This window comes from Herpailurus yagouaroundi, unplaced genomic scaffold, assembly GCF_014898765.1.
Source record: "Herpailurus yagouaroundi ecotype Mexico unplaced genomic scaffold, PumYag 159, whole genome shotgun sequence".
NCBI lineage: Eukaryota > Metazoa > Chordata > Mammalia > Carnivora > Felidae > Herpailurus > Herpailurus yagouaroundi.
Window position 1 is genome coordinate 65,335,894 of NW_024412400.1, and position 22,030 is coordinate 65,357,923.

Genomic DNA, 22,030 nt, shown 5'->3' on the forward strand with positions numbered 1-22,030 from the left:
TCACTGTTCTGTCCCCCCCCTGGGAGAGGAGGGCCTTGTGGCCAGCCATTTGGGGTGGGAGTGGGGGTCTGGAAAAGAAGAGTGGACATTTTATTCATCCCTCTTCCCCTTTTGACCCTCCTGGAGAGCAGTGAAAACTGGTGAGAGAATGAAGGCAACCCCTTTAAAATCGTCAGGGCCACAGTGAATAAATTCTGCCCATTCCTGCTGGCACGTCCTCAGTTGCTCTCCTAGCCATCACCTTTTAATCAACAATCTTTCTGATCCTTTTCCCTATAAAATTAATAGCCTTTAATGCTTTTCTTTAAAAACAGCAGTTTGTGTCTTAGCTTGGGACATATAGAATGAAATTTAAAATACTCTGCTCTAAATAATTTTTACACTTAATGAGAACTGCTTGGGATGGCTCCACTGGAATTATGCTCAGCTTTTTTGACTCACTGTTCTTGGTAACTCCCTCTTGAGTTTGTTACTAGTTGGAATACCAGCTGTTGGGTGAAGTGGTCCTCTTTACCATGTGTGGGGAAGGGACGAGGTTCTCGCTAATGCTCTTGAGGGGCATGATAGAAAATATGCCCGGCTGGGGTGCCTGGGTGTCTCAGTCGGTTAAGCATCCGACTTTGGCTCAGGTCATGATATCATAGTCTGTGGGTTTGAGCCTCACGTCAGGCTCTATGCTTACAGCTCAGAGCCTGGGACTTGCTTCAGATTCTGTGTCTCCTCTCTCTGTCCCCCCCCCCCCCCACTCACACTCTGGTGCACGCGCTCTCTCTCTCTCTCTCTCTCTCTCTCTCCCCCCCTCAAAAATAAATAAACATTAAAAAAAAGAAAGAACATATGCTGGGAAAGAAGGCTTTGAAATAAAGTGCTTAATGCCCTTTTTGATACCTTTAACTTTGCTGCTAATATTTGCAGAGGCTTTTCTTTTTAAAATATCAGAAACCTGGGGCACCTGGTTTAAAATATCAGAAACCTGATGGCTCAGTTGGTTAAGCAGCCAACTTCAGCTCAGGTCATGATCTCACAGTTTCGTGGGTTCGAGCTCCGCATCGGCCTCTGTGGTGACAGCTCAGAGCCTGGAGCCTGCTTTGGATTCTGTATCTCCCTCTCTCTCTCTCTCTGCCCCTCCCCAGCTCGCACTGTCTCTCTCAAAAATAAAATTAAAAATGTTAAAAAAATTTTTTTAAAAATATCAGAAACCCTTTCTCAGTATTATTGAGTTGTATTTGTATCAATCCTGAGAGCTTTGAAGTTTATATTATAAAGTTCTGGTTTAAGTATAAATAAGCAAATCCATGGGTTATCTGCCATTAAAACCTGACATTACAAATCAAAACAAAGACAGACTGAATCTCCGTGTTCATTTAGATAGTTGAATTAGCAGGGTAATATTGGATGGGTTTCCTCTGTAGACTGGTAACATATATTCCACATTTGGATAAGACAGTAAAGGTGAACTTGAAAGCGGGGCCAAGAGACCTTGGGAGGTCGAGCTTCAGCATCAGTTGTGAGCACACTGTTTTCTCGTTTTGTTTTGTTTTGTTTTGTTTTGTTTTGTTTTGTTTTGTTTCCCAAAGAGCAACTTCTTGAACTATTTCTCATAGGCCTTCTATGTAATTCTTTAATCATTTCTATTGCTAGACCAGAGTTGCACCAAATAGTCCCGCTGCTTGAGCTGTCTGGGCTATATGCCTGACTCCATGCTGAGCTACAGAGTGTCTGTCACAGAAGCCTCAGGCCAAACGCAGGACACGAAGCTGGGTTCCCCCCTCCCCCCACGCACTTCTGTGCACCTGCGCATTACTCATTCTGCATGCCATTCTCTCCGTAATTAAGAACAGAAATGCTTGTTCTCTTCAATGTCATTGTGTCCTTGGCATCCTGCACGGGCTCTGGCAACTAGACCGGGTTCAGCAAAGGTTTATTGAACTGAACAAAGCAACAATCAAGAGTTGTAAAATCAGGAGGGGGAGGGCTGTGTTACCGGCCTCTCAAGGTACTAGTATCTTGGACAGTTTTACTGTGCATTTCTGAAGCCCTGAATTTAAATCAAGTTCTTTTTAAAACTGTTAGATCATCATGCCTATTGTGAATGGATTCACCAACTGATTTGACTCTTGATTGCACCAGTCACTAAGAGTTTTCAGTGCTTCCCTTCCCCACCCCATGGATAATTTTTATCTTCCAGTTCTAGAGCTCTTGGCCTCTAATAAAACAATTGCTGCTTATTTATAGTAGTTTATTGTTAACATACGTGTTGTAAAATCCTCTCTGTGGCTTTTAATTCCTTATGGCATCTCGTACGATAAGGGTTTATGGAGTTCAATAAAATATTAACTCTGATCACACAGTAATTATGTGGATTTTATTAGCATTTAGGCCTTAAAACAACTTGATAAGGTAAATTGGGTAGATATATCTTAGTTTTATTGAAATTGTAGAAAATTGGGATTTGGGCAGTTTAGTCTCATGTAAGAATTAAACCCTTGTCTTCCAATTCCCGATGCCTTTATAACAGCTAAGTAGGAAAACAAGTTCCAAGAGAAACATTTGGAAAGGAAAGACTTGGATTTCAAATCGCAAAGCAGGCCAGATAACTAACAAAGCACCTCCTTGTGTGTTGAAATGGTTAAGTGATAAGAGGTGGTGACCCATTATTTATGAATCCTATCAGTAATTCAGTTTTGGTTCTTGGTGGAGTGGTTGACTACAAGATTTCAGCAGGAGTGTTTAGTCATTAGGCAATTTGTTGTTATGGTCACTTGCTACTTTTAAGGACAATGGCTGAGCCAGACTAGAAATTCTTGTAATGAAGCCAATGTCAGAGACAAGTGGGGGATCGACTTGCAGAAAACAAGGGCTGATCCTGTGATTTAGAGCTGTCTCAGGACTTTTGAAAGTTAGGCACACCCAACTTTCTAAGGTTTCCTAGAAATTAGGGAAAGATAACAGGTAATTTGGGGAGAGGTAGAGAGCTAGGAATAGGATGGAGAAGTAGATAACTCTGGGAAAGCATGCATCCTTCCCTTTTTAAATTTTGGTTCTTATTTTTAAATCACAATTAATATATCTTGAATATATTACATTTTTTTAATGGAGGATACTATTTCCAGGGTACAGAATGCAAATGTGTTTTTAGAACAAAAAAATATCAAGAACAAAACAATTAACTTGCTCATTTGAGAAACTGTAATTCTTTCTTTGTCTCTGTGGTGAATGACTGCACACTATTAATCTCTTTATTCATACAGTATTTTTCTTCTAGCAGCACAATAGTAAAGTTGCTTTTCAAACACCGTTACTTGACCAGGCACCGTGCTACGGTATCTTACATACATTACATCTTGCAGTCCTCAGGACAACCTTGAAAATAGCCTTTGTCATCCCTTTTTTTAAGTCAGAAATGTGCTAACCAGAGAGATTTTAAGAAACTTGCCCAAGGTCATGCTAGACTGTGATAAGGTTCATTCAAACCCAGGCCTCCTTAGATTCACGACTTTTTTTTCTTCACGCTGTTCAGATTCTGCTGCTCCCAGCCTGTTTCCTCTCTGGCAGAATGCCTCTGGGAAGAAGTAGTTCCAGGTTAGAGAGACCAGCCTATCTGAGCCATGGAAATGTGCCATCTATACCTGGCTTCTGTATGAAAATTACACCTAACGGAAAAATGACTTCGCAGCATTTTAAGGAACAACAAAATTTACTCCAGAAGGAAAGTAAAATTAGAAGCAACTAAATCTACTCTACCAAATCCAAAGGGCCCTTTAAATGCTTATTTCTGTAATTACTAATGTGTCCAGGGGTTGATAATCTTTTAAAATCTTGCTGAATTTAGACAGCGCCTGAAATGCCTCCTTGTGTTTGTTTATATGTCCGTATCCCCATAATTAGACTATCAGTCCTTTGAGGATGGAGAATGTATCTTACTGGTCTTTGCATAGCACAGCATCTTGAAATAGCATCCTCCCAAATACAACTGTATGAGGAATGAAAATGTCCTCTAGGAGACTTCTACTCTGTTGCTTTTTGATAATTTGTTAGTAACTCCAGTTTTACTATCTTCCCCTCCCCCCCCCCCCCTGTTTTTTTTTTTTGGTTATATGCTCATCATCTTAAAAAAATGAAGTGAAATTCACATAACATAAAGTTAACCCTTTTAATTCATTAGCATTTAGTAAATTAGTAAATTCACTGTGCTGTGTAATCACTAGTTCTATTCTGAAACATTTTCATCTTCCCGAAAAGAAACCCTGCTCCCAGTAAGCAGTTTCTCTCTAGATCCCTCCCACCCCCCCTCAGCCCTTAGAAACAACAAATTTGAGTTGTGTCTCTTTTGATTTACTTATTCTGGATATTTCATATAAATGGAATTATATATAATATGTGATCTTTTGTGACTGGCTTTCACTTAACATAATGTTTTCAAGTTTCATCCACATTGTAGCGTATTTGATTCCTTTTTATGGCTGAATAATATTTCTTTGTATTCTGTCATATTTTATTTATCCATTCATACTTGAATGGACCTTTTGGCTCTTTCCATCTTTTGGTTTTTGTCAGTAGTACTGCTGTGAATGTGTGTGTATATGTCTTTGAGTTCCTGTTTTTGATTCTCCTGGTTATATACCAAGGAGTTCTATTGATGGGTCATATGGTAATTTCATGTTGAAATTTTTGAAGAAGCACCGAACTGTTTTCCACAGGGACTCTACCATTTTACATTCTTACCAGCAGTGTACAAGAATTTCAATTTCTCCACATCCTCCCCAACACTTATTTTCCATTTTTCTGAGAATAGCCATTGGAGTGGGCGTAAAGTGGCACCTCATTGTGGTTTTAATTTGTGTTTCCTTAATGACTAATGATGTTGAACATGTCATGCTTGTTGGCTGTTTGTATATCTTCTTTGGTGTAATGTCTATTCAAGCCTTTTGCCCATTTTTAAATTGGGCTGTTTACTTTTTTATTGCCTTGTAAGAATTCTTTATATTTTTGGGATGCAGGTCTCTTATCAGATATATGACTTGTAAATATTTTTCCTCATTCTGTAGTTTGTGAGTTCACTTTCTTACAAATGTCTTCTGCACCAAAGTTTTTAATTTTGATGAATTCCAGGTTTTTTGTTGTTGTTCTTGCTTGTGCTTTTGATATCAGATCTCAGAATTCATTGTCCAATTCAACATCATGAAATGTAGCCTGTCTTCTTCTAAGAGTTTTATGGTTTTAGCTCTTGTATGTAGGTCTCTGATCCATTTTGAATTAAGTTTTGTATATGATGTCAAGTAGAAGCCCAAATTTATTCTTGTGTCTGTTTGGGGCATTTGGCAATTCCATATGAATTTGAGGATTAGCTTTTCCATTTCTGCCCCAAAGGCCACTGGAATCTTGATGGAGACTACATTGTCTGTGTGATCACTTTGAGTAGCCATCTTAACGATATTAAGTTTCCATCCCATGTCTTCATTTAGGTGTTCTTTAGTTCCACTTAGGTCTTTATTTCAGTAGTGTAGTTTAAGTGTCAAAGTTTTTCACCCCCCTTGGTTACATTTATTTCTTAGATATTCTTTTGGATGCTGTTGTAAATGGAATTGGTCTTTTTAAATTTCTTTTTCAGATTGTTCATTGCTGGTATATAAAAACTCGATTGAGTTATGTGTTGCATTGTACCCTGCAAATTTACTGAATTCATTTATTAGCTCTAGTAATTTTTTATGGAATCTTTAGGATTTTCCTCATACAGGATTATGTCATCTGTGGGTAGATCTGGTTTTACTTCTTCCTTTCCAATTTGGATGCCTCTTCTTCCCCCCCCCCCCCCCCCCCCATTGTCCTGTTGAATAGTGGTGACGAAAGTGGGCATTCTTGTCTTGTTCCTGATGTTGCAGGGGGTGGGGGGTGGAATTTCAGTCTTTACCCATTAGGTATGATGTTAGCTGGGGGTGCTTATCATCTTTTAACCCACTAAATCATAGGTTATCAACGTGTGGCCCCTGGACAGCAGCATGTGTATCACCTGAAAACTTGGTAGAAATGCTAATACTTGGGACCTGCCCCAGACCTTCTGATTCTGAAACTGTGGGAAGCAGAGGTTAGAAACTAGATTTAAGAAACACTCCAGGTGATTCTGGTATACACTAGATTTTAAATTTCTTTGAAGTTAGGATGTTTGTTTTGAGGACCTGTGCCTTATTTTTTTGTATTCCTTTTCATTCTCTTGTGCGATTGATCAGTGTGGAATAATTTTAAAAAATGAAAATAAGAAAAAGAAAGTTGGGGCGCCTGGGTGGTTCAGTTGGTTACGTGTCTGACTTCAGCTCAGGTCATGATCTCACGATTCTTGAGTTCTAGCTCCATGTCTGGTTCTCTGCTGTCAGCACAGATCCCGCTTCAGATCCTTTGTCTTCTTCTCTCTCTGCCCTTCCCTGGCTTGTGCTCTGTCTCTCTCAAAATAAATAAATAAGCTTAAAAAAAGGAAAAAAAGAAAATGTCAAAAGTTTCCCAAAGTGCCTGCACAATCTCTTATTTTGTCTACATGTTTTGAGCCACCATAAATAATTGGAAATTCATTATTAGACATTCATCAGAAAACCTCACATTTCATATTCAGTCTTAGATCAATGACAAGCAGCACAGTGCACTTTGATGTAGACCATTTGTTCTGATAGTGACTTGCACTATAATTATCTGCTTACCTGCTAGCTAGGGACTTATCCTTCGGACTACTGCTGGCAAGAATTTCTCTTTTGGCTATTTAGAAAGACACGAGGGTCACTTTTATAGGGTTTATTGGATTTTATCACATCATTATTTTGCCTTTGCTTTTACTTTTCTCAGTTTCTTTTATCTTGCTATGTTTTCAGCCCCCTTACATCTTTTTTGAACAAGACAATATTTAACTATTAAGATAAGAATGTGATCTATTGCTACTAAGGACTATTGTTGAAAATAGCCATTTGGGCACACAGTATCAGTTTATAGACAAATACACTAAGTGTGTTTAGTCACTGCTTATTTACCTATTGGTGAATACTCCGCTTTTTAAAATACCATTTAAAATTGTCCAAAATTGTGGGATATTTATTTATAGCTGGCCTTTTTCTAAAGCTGGTTTAAATGATAATTTATACCCTGCGTTCCAATTTTCCACCACTCTTACGTGTCTGACCCTCCTTTGTATGCTCAGCTCAAGTCCCATCTAGTTAACCTTGCCCCCAGAATGGGCGAAGGTTCTGAGTTTAGCATCAGAGCATGGGTTATATACACGTGTGTGAGCTCTGGGGGTCGCTGGTAGCAGGAGGAAACACAGAGTGAAGCAGAATGTCCTCACAGCCTTGGCAGGAGCTCAGAATCTCTCCATGGACATGTGTGGTCCTAAAAATACAACACTGGGCTTTCCTTCAGTCTCTTTGATGTGGGAGTATAGTCCTCGCATCATTGTAGGAATTACTGTTGATTGACTACACTGCTCTGCAGCCTTTCTTGTTCAAGGTTTGCTATAAGCAAATGAAAAATCATTAACAAATGCTAGCAGACTTCTAAGATGGTAGACCATGCAACTTGCATATTGCAGTTAAATTTTTTAATGACTATAAACAATCATGGTTCTTATTAGTGTTTCACATCTTGTTCAGTGGGGGGAAAAAAAGGAATTCTTGACATTTGAAGTCATAGGCTAAAACCTGAAATTGATCAAATTACCCAAGGCATTTTTTTCATGGGGTTACTTGGCTCTTAGCAAACATTCTTCTTCCATTCTAAAAATTGTGCATGTGACATTTTTCATCTGTCTATGGAAGAGTTCATGCGGTCTCTAGCTGGGCTTGCTTCTTAATTACGTTCCCCCAAAAAGGAATCTGACCGTAGTTTGGAAGTACTGTATATATGTGTTTACTTTTGTTTTTAGATTATTTAATTGACGTATACATATCTGTGCATATCTACCTATATGTAACGTAAGTGTTTAATTAAAGCTTCCAAATACATAAGAAATTCAAAAATTTTTTGAAAAGTTTTAATAGTTCAGTGCTTTCCCAATATAGTCAGAGAGGAGATTGGTTTGAGAAAAGTGTGTGGCTCCCTCCTCCTTCCCCCAATATATATCAAGTGTTAGTTTGAACAAGAAAAGAATAATTTTCAGCATATTCTAAGAGCTGTATCATTTAAGTCTTGTGTGTTGATTAAAGGGTATTGATTAAAAAATCAAAAGGAACCTAGTAGTCCTAGAAGTTTAGTAAGAGCACTTTGTTTTCATTAGGGAACAGTAGTAATAATATCAGGGGGGTTCTCAAACACAAACAGTTCAGCAGAGGCAGTAAACTCACTGATTAGGAGATCAGTATTTGGAGAAACTTTAACTTCTCATACCACCATTGTGAATGGATTTCATTTTGCTAGCTCTTACGCTCCTAAATGCCTGTGGGTATGGCGGTGTATTTCAGAAAGGAGAGCAACCTTGGGGTTCCAAGGCACAGCTGAGTTTTGGGAGCCATCACTATATATTTTGCAATGCCCTTTGAAAGGGTTTGAGGACAGTGACAAGAGGAAGGGGGAACAAGCATGTTAAAGTCATTTGACTACTTTCGAAATCAAGGCGGGGAAGAAAACATTTTCTGGCTGTAAATCACTTAGTTGTCCTACACGCTTTAAAGCATTTTATACAAATGACTTTAACAGTTTTAGGGGTCATGTCTGGGGTTAAGAGACTGTTTGTCTGGTGTATATTTCAATGATTAAAAAGCAATATTTTATGGAGATGGTACCATTTCTGTTCACAGTCTGTACTTTGAAATATTTGATATTTATCTGATGAGCAAGGTTTGCCTCTTAAGTCAATAATACATCAAATGTATTCTTGTTGAGTTTGTGTTACAGGAACATGGACTATTTAAAAAAAAAATTGTACTCAGTGCAATTGTAACAAACAAGACAAAGCAGAAAGTTACAAATAAACAGAAAAAAATCGTAACGATTTTGATGAGCCGTTATTGTGCCATGCAGCGCTCTAAGCACTTTTTCCCGTATTATTGAACTTAGTCTTTAAACCCAACCTAGTGAGGTAGGAATTGTTATTCTCGTTTGTAACTCTTGAGAAGTGAGACTCAGAAAGTCTGAATGAATTGTCTAAGGTCACACCCCCAGTGTGAATAGTGAGCTAGGGACCGAAACCAGTCAGAGGCCATGCTTTTAACACCTGCTTATAAAGCTGAGTGCATTAACCCTTGGGTTTCACAGACAGTGCTCAGGCTACGGCTGAAATACTTGCCAATGTGTTTTTTAAAGTGAGTCAAATAAAAATTTAGTAAATGCCTAAATGTCTTGATGGCTGGGGCCAAAATGCTGAGGCTGAAGAGAACGATGGATTTAGAAGATGATTTGGAAAGTGCCTTCAGTGGCTGGTGGTTGAATTAGTTTAAGTCGCACTTAAAAATGGAATGGGGTCATGCAATTATCCACTCTCATGTCGTCGTTGTCTTTTCGCTTTCATTGATTTGCCAGTGTGTTAGCATGTGCGTTACTGCTGTGGTTTTGTATGTGTTCAGAACTTATCACATAGTTTAGTTGCTTGGTATATTGTCCATGGAGCTGGAGTGAATGCTATAGTCATATGGAGCTTTACGTGAAGATTAGCATCTTTTCTGCCTTGCTCCTAGTTTTTACCCTGTACTTGCAGACCTGCTGATAGGCACCCAGTATCCTTGTCCCTCCACACACCCTGCACTGGCCTCCCCTGCAAAGTATTTACAACACTGGATTGTACTCGCAGGTGAAAGGTGCATTATGCTTCCAGTGTAAATGTAGCACTGGGTAGTGGGATCTGTCTTCTTTTGCCAAGAAAAGTGTTGTCTTTCTCTTGGTTTTTGTTACAGCCAAACAATTTTAATTGCCCACAGCACAACGCACTTTAGGAGAAAGCAAATAAACAACACAAGGCACTTGGAGCCAGGAAGTCGCATCTCAGACTAGAAACACAGCTTCGGACGGACATTTGGGCAGTGGGTTGCTAAATAGGGCAGCCAGCTACCAAACTAAAAACCAGTGACCGTGAGCTTCTTGCACTTCTAGGGAAATCATTTAATCACAGGGTCATTGGAAGGGTGTTAGAAGTTGATTTTAACCTTATGATGATCAGTTTCTTTGTAATTAAATATTAACTCAAACTATGTCTTAGGTAACTGACTTCAGTAACTGCTACTCTTTGTTTTCCGTAGACATGTGGTTAATGTTTATTGAATTTAATATTTTGAAAATAACGTCTTGTTAACTGAATGCTTTACTTTGAAATAATCCAGGTAAATTTGACAGGAGTGTTCCCGATAATGCCTGCTTTTACAGTAGGATCTATTTTTTTCCCTTAAAAATAGTCCAAGTAATTAATTCTCTTCAGTTTTGATAATATTTTTAAAACACCAATATCATTTTGAATAATGTGTGTTTCTTCAACTCTTGATATCTTACTCTTGTCTCTTGTAGGACCTGCTGAAGTTCCCATGATGTCACCTAATGGATCCATTCCCCCCATCCATGTGCCTCCAGGTTACATCTCACAGGTAACCATTGGATGGACTTCTCCGCTCATTATGGGCACTATCGTTGTTTCAAGAGAATATATGCTACAACTTAAAAACTTACCTCAAAATTAATTTCGTTAGGGTAATGCTAGAGTTGCCATCATTTTTGTAGCACCACATAGTCCTTCCCAAACCTTGCCTCTTAACGGGCCGGGAGGGCCAGAGAGAGAGAAACACAGTAGGGCGCCTAGGCTGTCCTCAGCCAAGGTGCGTTGACACCTGATTATGCCGGAGAGATTTCCTTCTATCTGTACCACAATTTGCTGGAAAGAAAGAATTGGTAGATAGGTTTAATTAGTAAAAATACCAAAGGAGACATTGTTAAAGCAAATAGGGTCTGCCCCTCTATGATTGGAGTCTCATTTCTCTGCAATGTGTCCTCACCTGGGCTTGGTGAATTGTTGAGTATGATGAGGGGAGAACTTGGCTGCTGTTGTACTTACATTTCTCTGAGATATAATTTTTCTTAGTAAAATAGCAATAGCAATTTAAAAAGTGATAGTGGTTTTGGAGGTACGTGGGAAGGATTAGAGAAGAAGTCAAGATAAATGCTAAAGGAGAAACCAGACAAAGTTTACGACGCTCAGGGTGCCTGGAACGTGGATGTCTGTACAAACTTTCATTTTGTCCTGTGCTCACTGCAGGATGAGCACGTCCCTTCTCTCCCGGTACAGCTTCCTTTCCAGATGCCGAATTGACTGTTTTTCTCTCTGCCCATTTTGTTCTTTCTTTGTGTGCTTATGAGAGTATTCTGTGCTCCTTAGGAAAAAAAAAATCCAGAAAAGACAGGAGAGAATAGAAAAGAAAATACTTATAATTTTACTACCCATGGAAGAGAATCATTGCATTAACATTTTTTGGATTATATTCTGGATTTTGTCCCTTTCTATTCTTCCTCTGTCTGCTTTTAAAGTGGTTTAAAATCTGTAATTTTCAGTTTTTAATGATTTTGTTAGGGTGAAAAAAATTGGCAGTTACATAGGAAAATTGCTAAAGTGCAGGCAGGAATCAAAGATTTATCCTTCTCTGATGTTAAAACTTAGCCATTTCTTCACTGTCTGAGCCATAGTGCAGCCACTATAATTTCATTTTTTCCATCCCTACTTTTACATGAGCCAATTTGACATCTTTTTTTTTTTTTTTTTGAATAGTCAAAATGTCGGCCAGTTTCCCCACTGTTGCAAATAAATGACTTGTTTTACACAAGTCTTTGTAAATAAGAATCGGTAGAAGGAGAAAGGGTGCAGAGCAGGGCCCTCCAGCCAGGACACGCAGTGATGGATCACGTTCACGTCACCAGTCAATTAACAGAAAAGAACAGGAATGTAGAATTCCATTATGTCTCCTCATTTATTTTGAGGAAGTGTTTCATTCCATTGAACCGTGTACAGTTCTCACAATTGTGACAGCAGAAATAACACCTCCTTTCACACACTAAAGGTCCATTTAAGGAATAGCAGTTAAAAGTTGGGACATTCTAGGGCAGAGAAGCTCCAGTGTGCTTTTCCTTGCTAGTGGTGTTCCTGTGATTGCACTCACTACAAAACGTTTATTTGGCAGTCCTAGGAAAAACAGAAAAATTTTAAGTATACTACTGATACCTGGCAGTGAAGTCTGTCTGAGTAAAACCAATTGCTTTTCTTTTTTTTAATTTTTTTTTCTTTAACATTTATTATTGCAAGACAGAGAGACACAGAGTGTGAGCCGGGGTGGGGGGTGGGGGGTGGGTAGAAAGAGGGGGAGACACACAGAATCCGAAGCAGGCTCCAGGCTCTGAGCTGTCAGCACAGAGCCAGATGCGGGGCTCAAACTCACGGACCGCGAGATCATGACCTGAGCCGAAGTCGGTCTCTTAACCGACTGAGCCACCCAGGCGCCCCTAAAACCAATTGTTCATCTGGAAGAAAACTGACAGTTCTACCAATGAAATTCTACATTGGTAGAATGTGTGTACAACATCTTTTTAAAGCGCACCGCACATACCCTTCAAGGAAATGGGGAAGGTGGAACCAAGAGTAAAATGTCTTAAGAGACTTGTCATCACCAAGAAATCTAAGGAGCAAAGTACATTTTGTCATGTAGTTGTGGAAAGAATCTCTCTCTCTCTCTCTCTCTCTCTCTCTCTCTCTCACACACACACACACACACACACACACACACACACACACAAATTCTCCTGGCTGGACATATTTGAGAAGTGCCCAATACTGGTCTGTCCCTATGTGCATCACGTCTGCACTGTATCCCCACAGTTCTTTTCCTCAAATACATATGGCTCCCTCGTTCAGATCTAGAGTTGGGTGTACATCACATAGAAGCAGAGTTCAGGTTCTCTAGTATAGAGGATGGATCTTGAATAGTTAGCTTTGCTCTCCTTTTGAGGGCCACCTTTTCCTGTTGGCCTACATTGCTACCACCTTAAACTTCTGTCCCTGGGATACATCACAGGTCTTCTCTCAACTACATACTTTTGTACCCATTATTTCTCTCTTAGAATACTCTAGAGACTTTCTTGGTCTGACAGTTCAGTCATCCTTCTCATTCAAATAGCCCTTCCCAGTGTGACCTTTCAAGAACCTCCAACACAGAAATGGCGGTTCTGTTTTTCAGCATCTTTGGTGCTTTGCCGCCCTCTCCATCATGAAATACAGTATAATTTTATAGCCATCCTCAAGAACTCTTAGTGCCTCGTTGGGATTATATTTGAGAATCTAGCATACTGCCTGGTACCCGATAGTAGGTACTTGATAAATGTTTTTAAATGTAAGTGACTGGCCAAGCTGAAGTAAAGTAAATGTAGCATAGATTTGCTTCAAAGATTTAGAGGTTCAAGTAGAGTAATAAAATACCTGACAGTTGGAAAATTAGCAAGATCAAAGGGATGTATATCTACAAGAATTAAATTCTCTGTATGCGAACTTAAGAGGGAGAGGAATGCCAAGACAGTGCAGAAGAGGAAAGAATAGTCTCTTCAACACATGGTGCTGGGACTGGATATCCAAATGCAGAAGACTGAAGTTGGACCTCTACCTCATATCATATACAAAAATTAATTCAAAGTGGGTTATAGACCTAAGTGTTAAGAGCTAAGACTGAATAACTCTAGGAGGAACATTTCATAACCTTGGGTTAGGCAATCAATTCTTAGATTTGACAGTAAAGGCACAAACAGCAAAAGAAACAAAACAAAAAAACAAAGAGATACATTGCATTTCATCCAAATTACAACTTTTTGTGTTCCAAAGGACACCATCCACAAAATGAAAGGAACTTAGAATGGGAGAAAATATATGCAAATCATATATTTCAGGAGGGACTTGTAAGATTCTTTATATATTCTAGATACAACTGAAGAATAAAAAAACAACCCAATTGAAAAATGGGCAAAGGATCAGAATAGACATTTCTACGAAGAAGTTGTATACATTGCCAATTAGCACGTGAAAAGATGCTGAATGTTATTGTTTTTTTATTTGTCTGTTTTTTTCTGGTGCAAAAAGGTGGTTTTATTAAAGCATGGGGCCAGGACCCATGAGCAGAAAGAGCTGCCAAGGTGCTGAAAATTGTTAACCATCAGGGAAATGCAAATCAAAACCACAATGAAATATACTCCACTCGTACTAGGATGGCTGTAGTTAAAAAGATAGATAATAGCAAGTGTTGGCAAGGATGGGAAACAATTGGAACCGTTATATACTGCATGTGGTGATGTAAAATGGTACAGCCGCTTTGGAAAACAATTTGGCGTTTCCTAAAACAGTTTAATATAGAGTTACGTATGACTCAGCTATTCCACTCCTAGGCATATGCCCAGGAGGAATAAGACCCGTGTTAACGCAGAAACTCTGAGGTGAATGTTCATAGCAGGGTAATTCCTAATAGCCCCTAAAGGGAAACAACCCACATGTCCATCAGCTTTATGAATGGGTAAACTTGATGGGGTATATGCATACAATGGGATATTATTCAGCCAAAAGAAGCCACTGATAAATGCCAAAATGTGGATGAACGTTGAAAATATTACACCGAGTGAAAGAAGCCAGACACAAAAGCCATATACGGTATCATTCCATTTATTTATAATGTCTGGAACAGGCAAACCCATGGACGCTGAAAATAGAGGGGCTTTTGCCGGGGGCGGAGAGGAGTGACTGCCCCTTTTTTGGGGGGGGGGTAACGGAACCGTCCTGGAACTTAAACCGAGGCGGTGGTCGTTCGGTTAAAGTGTCTATATCAGACGCTGTAAAAAGATGGATTTCATGGTATATAAATTATATCTCAACAAAGCTCTTATAAAAGAGAGGGGAGAGGGGGAAGGTAGTGACTGCTACTAATTATTCATCGGTAAACAGTGGGGCAGCTGGGGAAGATGGGCCAGCCTGCATGGGTGTGGGTCGCAATGGTGCTAGTAACTACTGTGTATGGTAGGAACTAGCCTGCCAAATGCTTTCGTTACGTCTCTAGCTTTCGCCGTCTTAATTTGACACGGGAGGAAGCTGAGGCCCTGAGTAGAAGGAGGATTGCACCCTAAGCGTTTCGGAGCTCACCGACCTACTTCCCTCTGTGTTGTGATTTCAGAGTCAGCATCATCCTGCCTTGGTGTATATATTTGCTTTACGTTACGTTGCTTTCTGCCAGCGTGAGTGCGGGCGTGTGGTGCGCCTACTCGTGCATCTCCAGGGCTAAAACACCAGCTACTCACCTGTGAGGTAGTCCGTCGTTGGAAGAAAATCGAAGGGGGCGGTGATTAAAGATGTTACGTTAGTAACTCTCATCTGAGTCGGTGGAGAAATCCTGGATTATAGCCTTCCTTACAGAATTTGATAGCTGGAAGTGCTTTAAGGATAAGTTGATGAAATTGGTAAAATACAAATTAAATGTCAGCAATGCACAGATCATCTTATCGAAAGACGAACATTTCGTGTTGAAGGCAGCTCTGGGTGCGGTCAACAGCACAATCTAGGCTGTTGTGGGTTGAGAAGGACTGAACCCACGGACCTAAAGATAGTGTAGACTTAGGGTGGGATAGGAGGGCAGTGGAATCTTGTCATCTCAACCCAATAATCTCTGATATTGCAGGCTTTCATGTCTTAGAGCGTGTGCGTGTTTTGTGCTTTACCTTTTGGTGAGAGGCTAGGGGACGTCTGAGGAAAAAGTAACCTGAGCTTTTCAACCTAAGAGAAAATAGAGGCTAAGTTTTGTTTCAACTATAAGCAAGTAGACTTAGATAAGAGGGAATTTAGTCTTATCACACTCATCACCATTTTTTCATTTATATAAAAACAATTATGAATGTGATCAGGGCTGAAACTGGGGGTGTTAGGGTGAATACTACAGCTGGGAAGAATACGGACAATACTTGAAGGGGTCTGCTTTCAAATTCCACCATATTTCACCACGGCTACTTTCTGTGTAACTTCGACAAATTTTTTCGCCACATATGTGAATACCTACCTGATAGGGTAGAGGTAAGAATTCAGAGAAATGTTAATGTGAGGTCTGTAGCCCACAGTGGGCATTCAGTAAATGATAGATGATATTACGATGAAGACTGTTAGAACGATTTCAGTGAAAGTTTGGCAGACTTTGCCTTCCTAAATGCATACTGAGACTGCGCAGTATGAAGCAAATTTTTCCTTGCATTGTATACTGGCCATGGCCGTGGTTTTTCTCAGATTTTTTAACTTCATCATTAACTTACGAATAATTTATATGTAAAAATTTCTTTCTTTTTTTTAAAAAAATTTTTAACATTTATTTATTTTTGAGAGAGAGAGAGAGAGAGAGAGAGAGCGCGAGCGAGCCAGAGTGTGAGTGGGGGGAGGGGCAGAGAGAGAGGGAGACCCAAAATCCAAAGCAGGCTCCAGGCTCCAAGTTGTCTGCACGGAGTCTGACGCGGGGCTCCAACTGATGAGCCGTGAGATCATGACCTGAACCAAAGTCGAGTGCTTAACCGACTGAGCCACCTAGGCCTCCCAATATGTAAAAATTTCTTAAGCAGATGCCTTGCGTTTTATTTTCCATGCTTCCATAGTAATTTATAAAACATTTTTCAACTGTTACGGGAAAGACTTCATGTAGACCAAAAGATTTAAGCATATGAAAAGAAAATGTGAAACATCCAAGTTAATGTTCTGTCATTTGGGAAACCACTCTTTTCCAGATTAACTGATGTGACTTAAAAACTTCTAATAGTGGTCAAAATAAATGTTCTTGTTGTTACACCACAAGTACATGCCTTCCCTCATTTCATTGTTTTGGGGATTAGTTAATGGGTTCAATACCTGTTGAAATTGTATATATTCCATTTCCCTTGACCAGGGAGAGGCAAGAAATCTATTGAAAATACATGTAAATTTTGGTTGGTCATTCTCCAATGGGGATTGTTTTAAGAGTTGGCCACAAATCAGAGCCCCTGTGAAGAAATAATGGGGTCTGGTAGGTGGAAGACATGGAATGCTTTTTCTCATTTTGCTCAGCCAAGCTAGCTGAGAGCTATAAACGTTAGCCTCAACTGCTTGCCTTTTGTAGTTAAAACCTGGGACTAAACCAATGCAGGGTTCCACCTTCAACATTGTGAAAATGATGAACAGAAAGAATAGAGGATTGCCCTGTGCCCTGATAGACTGAGAATCAGACCCACGTGGTGGCCAATCATAAGAAAATTGGAAACTCTTTCAAAACTTTAAATCCTTTAGGGGCGCCTGGGTGGCTCAGTTGGTTAAGGTCCGACTTTGGCTCAGGTCATGATCTCACGGTTTGTGAGTTCGAGCCCCGTGTCAGACTCTGTGCTGACAGCCTGGAGCCTGCTTTGGATTCTGTGTCTCTGTCTCTGCCCCACCCCTGCTCGCGCGCGCTCTCTCTCTCTCTCTCTCTCTCTCTCTCTCTCTTTCTCAAAAATAAATAAATGTTAAAAAAGAAAAAAAGACTTTAAAATCGGAAGTTAGGAAAATGTTCCACTATGAACAGAGTGCGTGCATGGCGACTGGGAGCTTCTGTGGAAAAGAGCAGAGGACTTATATGTCCGTTCTGTTTTAATTCCATTATCAACAGATTTACAGCCACTTTGTTTTTCATTTTATGGCTTATTTTGTCTGAGGACTCAATTACTGACAGGGTTGGCAGTGGTACATTAATGTTCCAAAGACGTACCCTCCCTCAAAGCATTGTGCAAGTTTCCTCTTTCTGAGCCTTCTCTTTGTCTCCCTGTTCTGCCTTTTCTTTTGGATTTCTGTCCTTTGTTTCTGAGATCCTGACATTGTGGCATTGCAGAGCACAGGGTTAACAGGAGGAAACATGAGCATGAGCGGGCTCTGCATCTAACCCCCTGTGTGATTTTAGGAATAGTTTTATTTATTTGGGCCTTCCACTTGCTTTCTTACTTGGTGATTGTTGGCCTTCCTCCCTTTTAGCATGTAAGCTTCACAAGTCCAGGGATCCCACACGGCCTGTGCATCCCTGGGTCTCTAGTTCCTTGAAAGGTGGTCTAGCACATAAGAGGCATTTTTCAAACTTTGGCTGGCTGGCGTCATTTTTATTTTGTAGAGGGGGAGGGGCAAGGAAAATGTTTGAGGATCTCTGAGGTTCTTTTCTGATCTAAATTAGATGATTCACCTCTACTGTTCATATTATTCCTTAAAAAGGAGACCCAAGTGAGAATGTAGCTAAGTTTCCATAAGCAATCATGACCAAAATGGTGTGACCTACTCCTTTGGTATTTATTTAGCATTCTATTGACTAAAATGCTGACTAGAATACTATGTGTTACTTCTATAGAAAAATGATAGTTGATTTTTCTTTCTCTTTTTAAGATAGTATTTGTATTTATTTTTTTAAGTGTATTTAGTGTTAATGTTTATTTGAGAGAGTGCATGTTCTTGTGCAAATGAGTGGGGGAGGGGCAGAGAGGGAGAGAGCGAATCCTCACGCAGGCACCAGGCCATCACCCTGACACAGGCTGGGCTCAATCTCAACGAAGTGTGAGATGACCTGAGCCAAAATCAAGAATCAGATGCTTAACCGACTGAGCCACCCGGGCGCCCCAAAAGATTTTATTTTTACGTAATCTCCATACCCAACATGGGGCTCAGACTCACAACTCTGAGATTAAGAGTCACATACCTTACAGATTGAGCCAGGCAGATGCCCTGATTTTCATAACAATAATATTGAGACAGTGTCACATGTAGAAATGACTTCTGAATCATTAATAAGGATTAAATTATGCACATTATATTTAACTTCATTGCACAATTTTTTTTTTTTTTTAATTAGTAGCCCACATTTGTCATACGTAACAACTGTTTTTGGAAAAACACCTTTGCTCCACTTGTTGGGTACAGAAGCTTATTAAGGTTAGGTGGATTTTATATTCCTGCACACTCTGAAATCCATCTGGTTTATTAACTTAGATTTACATTAATAATATAGTTCTTTTGCTCTGTGATAAATATGATCCGAGTATCATCCCAGATTCTTAATCCTCGTGCTGTAGAACCCAATGGTGGATTGGTGAGGCATTTGTAAACGTAATACACAAAATTCAAAGATACACTCTAGAATAATCCTCCTATGTGTCCATGGGCATGAGTGTGTCTGAGACACGGGAGTGGAGAGATGTGATTGTCTCTCTCTTCCGTGCAGAGCCATGGAGATGGCCTGGGCTGAAAAAAACAGTGAGTACCTACAGATTCCTGTAGTGATATCTTCATTAATATATTAAAATCATCTCGGTTTGGCACAGATAACACCATCAGATCTCTACTTACTGTTTGTCTTCTGACAAATATTCTGTTCCTTAAAATAGCATTTCCATTTAGTGTGAAATACTCATTTGGTCCATTTTACTGATTGAAATTCTGTGATATAATCGTTCTCACTTCTCTAGTGTGCTTATGTGCTTACAGATATTGGGGAAGATTAGAGTTGATTTTTGATCTTCAGATGTGGTTTCTTTTTCGTATTTAGGTTGGTGACACACAACAAAATATGATAGAAAAGGCACAGCATTTCTATAGTACTTGGGTATGAACCTTGACCCCCCCATAGGTTAAGTTACTTAATTGCTCCTAGAGGTACTTCACCTTGAATGTAGGACTGTGATGTTGCCAGAACAGTTAAGTTCTGTGCCGAGGACTTTACAAGCTATTAAATGATCTACAGATCACAGGAGTTGTTACTGTCACCTTTAACTGTTACACCAAACCGATCACTTTGCCATTTTGCCTTTAGCATCAGTGCCCAGGGCTTTATTTCTGCGTGGAGAAGAGGCGTCTTGGCCATGAGCAGTATCTTGAGATCTTAGCTCTTTCTAAGCAAGGACCTCTCTATCCCTGTGGGATCCTCAGGGGGGGCAGTGAGTGTGGTAAGCTAGAGCTAGACTTGGTTCTGCAGCTCCTAAGATGTTTCTCACAGCTTGTTGGGCATCCTTTTTATAAAACCTGAAAGGTCTTAATTTACCACCAGTGTCCCCTCAACTACAGCAATTACAGGCTTTACTGAATGTGATGGGTTAAAGAGATGCTACAGACGACATACCTGTTTCCATCATCCTCTCCAGCTCTCGGGGGTTTAGTTATAAATCACTGGCTAGTTAACCCAGATAGAGTTAGGTGTGTTTAGTAAAGAACTGAAAGTTGGTTTTACTTCTATGTATGTACCTTAGTGGCGTTTTTGCGAGATTAAAGATTTACGTAAGTGTGAGTAGCTTGGCCCATTCCTGTGTGTATAAAGGTGTTGGCATACTGACAACGGACAGAAGGGCGGTTACTATTTATACCAGTATCTTCTTATGCTGATCACCTCTGGAGCAGACCTGTGTGCAAGATTCATGCCCAGAAAAGGACAAATGCCACATAATGCCTTCAGCTTGTGATCCCCTGTATAGCAACCTCAGATTTGTATCTGGATCTGACCATTTCCGGCTTAGCCTATACCTACCTGTTGCATGGAGTTGGCCATGTGGGTTAAAAATTAAGCCTTGGGGCGCCTGCGTGGTTCAGTTAGTTAAGTGTCTGACTCTTGATTTTGGCTCAGGTTGTGGTCTCATGGTTCATGGAATCGAGCCCCACATGGGGCTCTGCACTGACAGCACAGAGCCTGCTTGAGATTCTCTCTGTCGCTCTCTCTCTGTCCCTGCCCTGCCTCAAGTGTGCTCTAAATAAATAAATAAATAAATAAATAAATAAATAAATAAGCAAGCACCAATGGAAAACGTAAGATTTATAGATACAACTGAGTGTATAGGTAAAAATGGAGTTTTTGTTTATTCATGAATCACCCTTATTTCTTAAAACCTTTGGTTTGGTTACTGGTAAAGCAGATGAAATTGGTTGTTTACTTACCATTGACAAGAACTGTTTGAGAAAAATAATTGGAACTTTTCTTGATTCAGGGGAGAATATTTATTATCAATCTATAACTGTTCTGCAGAACAATCTTAAGACGTTATTGAAAGGGTTTTTAGAAACCTAGAAACATCACCAGTAATTCATTTTTCCTTTTGGCTACAAAACCAAGAGTGCTGTATGTCCAAAGGATCTGGTGCTAAACCTGGAGGGTTTATTGTCTAAAGTACAATGATGATGGAATGTTGGAAGGAGCAAATAACATTTCATCAGTGTTAGCCATTACAGATAGGAGAAGGGAAAATGAGAAGTAGGGTTTGGTGTTTTCAACCACAGTTGTAATCTTTAAATTTGAAAAGACAGGAAAAAGTAAGTCAGGAGATTTGGGCAATACGTTCGATTCTGCCACCGTTTTTAAGTCCAGTAACTTAACTTCATCTGTAAAATAGAACAACACCTTGCTCGTATAACCCTGTGCTCAGTCACTCTTTGAATGTTCCTTTATTCCAGTTTTCACTTTCTTCTAATGGCACTTGGGTGATGAAGGGGGTAGTTTCCACCAGGGTAGCAAGAAGGGGATGGGCTAGGGAAGGGATGGTCATTAGGTTTCAGGGCTCTTGTCTTCCATGAAGAACAGACCTGCTTTTCCTCTTTTATGTTGTTCACTATATCAGAAAATGCAGAGTGAGGGGTTAGTACAAGAAGGAAACGTGAGAACAAAAGTAACACTTTTGTACTCCTGGTTGGTGATGAATAAAATTCCTCAGCTGCATTTGCAATGAAAGTAGAACTTACATTGGAAATGTGTAATTTTTTGTGCCTTTCTCTTGGTAAAAATCACACTTATTCAGAATAAGAGGTTCAGGAATGACAAGTGGGGAATTAACTGGGTTTAGATTAACTGAGATTTTAGAGTAGGATGTCAGATATTTACCTGAATTAAGGGGAAAATTTGATAGTGGATGTGTAAATAAGTCCTGCTAGACCTCAAGTCTAAGAGAAATCCTTCTCTTTCCTTCTCTTTCCTCCTTCTCTTTTCTTCTTCTCTTTTCCCTTCACTTCCCTCCCCCTCCCCCGCTCCTTCCCTTCATTCTCTCCCCTCCCCTCCCCTCCCCTCGG

General features: G+C 39.9%; 1 protein-coding gene across 6 annotated transcripts in view; it reads left to right on the forward strand.

The window, feature by feature from the left end:
- Positions 1-22,030, forward strand: part of FNDC3B (fibronectin type III domain containing 3B) — a 360,687-nt gene that overhangs the window by 180,001 nt on the left and 158,656 nt on the right. For all 6 annotated transcript variants that reach the window (XM_040480759.1, XM_040480762.1, XM_040480760.1 and 3 more), the window contains one exon: positions 10,468-10,544. In XM_040480759.1, the coding sequence (XP_040336693.1) occupies positions 10,468-10,544 (77 nt within the window). The remainder of the gene's footprint in view (positions 1-10,467; positions 10,545-22,030) is intronic.